Genomic DNA, 3059 nt, shown 5'->3' with positions numbered 1-3059 from the left:
GGCCAAATTTGTGACCCAACATTTGATCTATTCTGTTAAATGTTCCATTTGCACTCTAAAAGAATGTGTATTCTTCTGCTTTAGAATGGAATATTCTGAATATATCTTTAAGTCCATCCAGTCTACTATTGTACCTTGTTAGTTTTCTGCTTAGATTATCTGTGCATTGTTGTATGTGGGTGTTAAAATTTCCTACTACCATTGCATTATTATTAATTAGTTTCTTTATTTTTGTTATTATTTGCTCTATGTTTTTGAGAGATATTTACAAGTGATAGAACTTATTGATGGATAGACCCCTTAATTATTGTATAATTCCCTTCTATATCTCTTGTTACAATCTTTGTTTTAATGTCAGGTTTGTCAGATATAAGTATGGCTATTCCAGCTTTCTTTTTTCTATTAAGTAACATCTCTCTCTTTTCAACTTTAGACTTGTCTATGATTTACCATAGAAATTATAATTGCTCTGTTATTCCCAAATGAGTCCATTTTGCTGATAAAATAAGTGGCTCTTTTACTTTTAATGTCAAATGTAGCTATGGCACTAAGTTTGTGGATTGAGTTGTAGAACCAGATAAAAGAACATAATGTAAATTTTAGATGCTCTTGAACTTGAGCATAAAATTGGCAATTATTGTGCATGGGTGTGTGTGAAATCAATAGGAAATCAAAGACTGTGGGATGACAGCATCACATTTGTATTTTAGGGAAATAACTTGCATAAAAAGGTGTAGTATACATTTTAGATTTCAAAAATACTTTTTAAAATTTATTTATTTTTTAATTTGCGTCCAAAGTAGTTAGCATATAGTGCAACAATGATTTCAGGAGTAGTTAGCCCATCCCCCCTCCAACAACCCCTCCAGCAACCCTCTGTTTGTTCTCTATATTTAAGAGTCTCTTAGACTGAAATCATGAGAATTCTTAAGATATTAAAAGACACCAGAGAAAGATATTTGGAGATTGAACTTGGGCAATAAATGAAGACTTGGGGGATGGACTAATAAGTAATTCCTTTAAGTTGAAATAACTTATTTAAGCGCTCTCTCTCTCTCTCTCTATATATATATATATATATACTTGAATATAGAATAAATTGTCAATCTTCCTCATATTTCTATGCAGGTACTGACTCTTACTATTTTTAAATAGAAATTGTAAAAAATGCTATACAAAATAAGACCCCTAAAATTACTTTTATAAAATGATGTTAGGATAAGATGGACTCCAAATGTCAATTACAATTATGATGAAGGAGGACAATATGTAAGCAAACTTATAAAACACCACATTTACATGCTTGTTTTTGCTTGTTACTTCACATCCCACTACCTATATTTTATGTATTACAAATATATTTTTATATACCATATATACTTTGTAAAAGCATTTTATTCAATGTTTAAGTTTCTGCTTTGTAACAAGTAACCAAGAGCCCCATCTAGCTATTTGGCACTTGAAATGTGTATATTCAAAATTGTAACATGCTCTAACTATAAAATACACAGAAGGTTATGAAGACCTAGACTGAAACCAAAGTAAAAGTCACATTAATAATTTTCTGTTGACTAACAATAAAAACCATAGCATGACAATATAAGTATAAATATTAATATGTACTAACATTGCATTTAATATAGTATATATATATATCATTAATATAATTGCTGTTAATATCAGTATTTATTTTAATGTTTTGAGTTAAAACAATATATTATTTAAATCAATTTTACTTTTTAACTGTGGTTGCTAATTTTTAAAATTACATGTGGCTCACATTACATGTCTATCAGACAGTGCTGCTCTAAGGTGTTCTAATTAACCTGGAAAAGGATAACAAGAGTAAGGGCAGCCATGATTATTCTTTATTGGCAGAGAATATCCCAAACTCTCTTTTCATGGCCCCCAGAACCTCCTTATTCCTCAGGCTATATATGATGGGATTGAGCATGGGGGTGAGGATGGTGTAGAATACTGCCAGAATCTTATCTTCTGTTGGTGAACGGAGATTCCTGGGCCTAAGGTAGGTGTAAACAAAAGGTGCATAGTAAAATGTCACTACAGTTAAATGTGTTGAACAGGTGGTAAAGGCCTTTTTTCTTCCCTCTTTTGAGTGCATGTGATAAATAGAAAAAAGAACCCATCCATAAGAAGCAGTAATGCCAAGGAAAGGAAAGAGGAGAAAGAGACTTGTACTCACAAAAACCATGTACTCATAGACCCAGGTGTCTATACAGGCCAAAGGTAACATGGCTGGCACATCACAAAAGAAATGATCAATGGCCCTGGACCGGCAGTAAGGAATATGGAGAGCATAGACTGTGTGTGCCAAGGAGTTGATAGACCCCAAAATCCAAGATTCTATGATCATTTTCACACACATCATTTTACTCATGCGGATGGGATAATGAAGGGGGTGGCAGATAGCTACATAACGGTCGTAGGCCATTGAAGACAGAAGTAAACCCTCAGAACATGCCATAGTCAGGAAGAAAAAGCTTTGCATGCCACATCCCAGGAAGGAGATACCTTTCTGTCCAGAGAGGAAGTTGAAAACCATCTTTGGGACAGTGGTGGAAATATATATTAGGTCCATGAGAGAGAGCTGGCTGAGGAGAAAGTACATTGGTGTGTGAAGCCAGGGATCTAATCGTATGAGGTGAATCATGGCTGAGTTGCCCACTGAGGCAAGAAAGAATATGAAGACGATAAAAAATAAGAGAAAAAGGCCAGTTTGATTCCATTTCTCCATGAAATTGTACTGTTTTCACTCCCTTGAAAGAAAAATAAAAACAAAACAAAGCACATAACAAGAAATTAAACAAACAGGAGCATAAAAAGGAATTATTATTTTATAAATATTTGTTTATATTTGTCTTTTTTTTCAATACTGCAGCTTTCATAGAACCAATTTTAGTGTCTGAATTAAATATTCCCCTTCAAATTGTTTGCTAAGCACTGCAACAAGTGATCTTCAGTATGAAGCCTAGTATTATAGCCAGCAAAAACAAACAAAATAACTAAAACATTATTCTCTCCATAACTTTTGGTTACGC

At 33.2% G+C, this 3059-nt stretch overlaps 1 protein-coding gene across 1 annotated transcript; it reads right to left on the bottom strand.

Annotated features, from left to right (window-relative positions):
* Positions 1–1861: 1861 nt before the first annotated feature.
* On the bottom strand, positions 1862–2755 carry LOC106974874 (olfactory receptor 2L13). Its single transcript, XM_015072156.1, has one exon. The coding sequence runs from the start codon at positions 2753–2755 to the stop codon at positions 1862–1864; it is 894 nt and encodes a 297-aa protein (XP_014927642.1).
* Between the last annotated feature and the right edge of the window lie 304 nt (positions 2756–3059).

Source organism: Acinonyx jubatus, chromosome A1, assembly GCF_027475565.1.
Source record: "Acinonyx jubatus isolate Ajub_Pintada_27869175 chromosome A1, VMU_Ajub_asm_v1.0, whole genome shotgun sequence".
In the NCBI taxonomy this organism is placed as follows: Eukaryota; Metazoa; Chordata; class Mammalia; order Carnivora; family Felidae; genus Acinonyx; species Acinonyx jubatus.
This window is presented reverse-complemented; position numbering and strand designations above follow the sequence as displayed.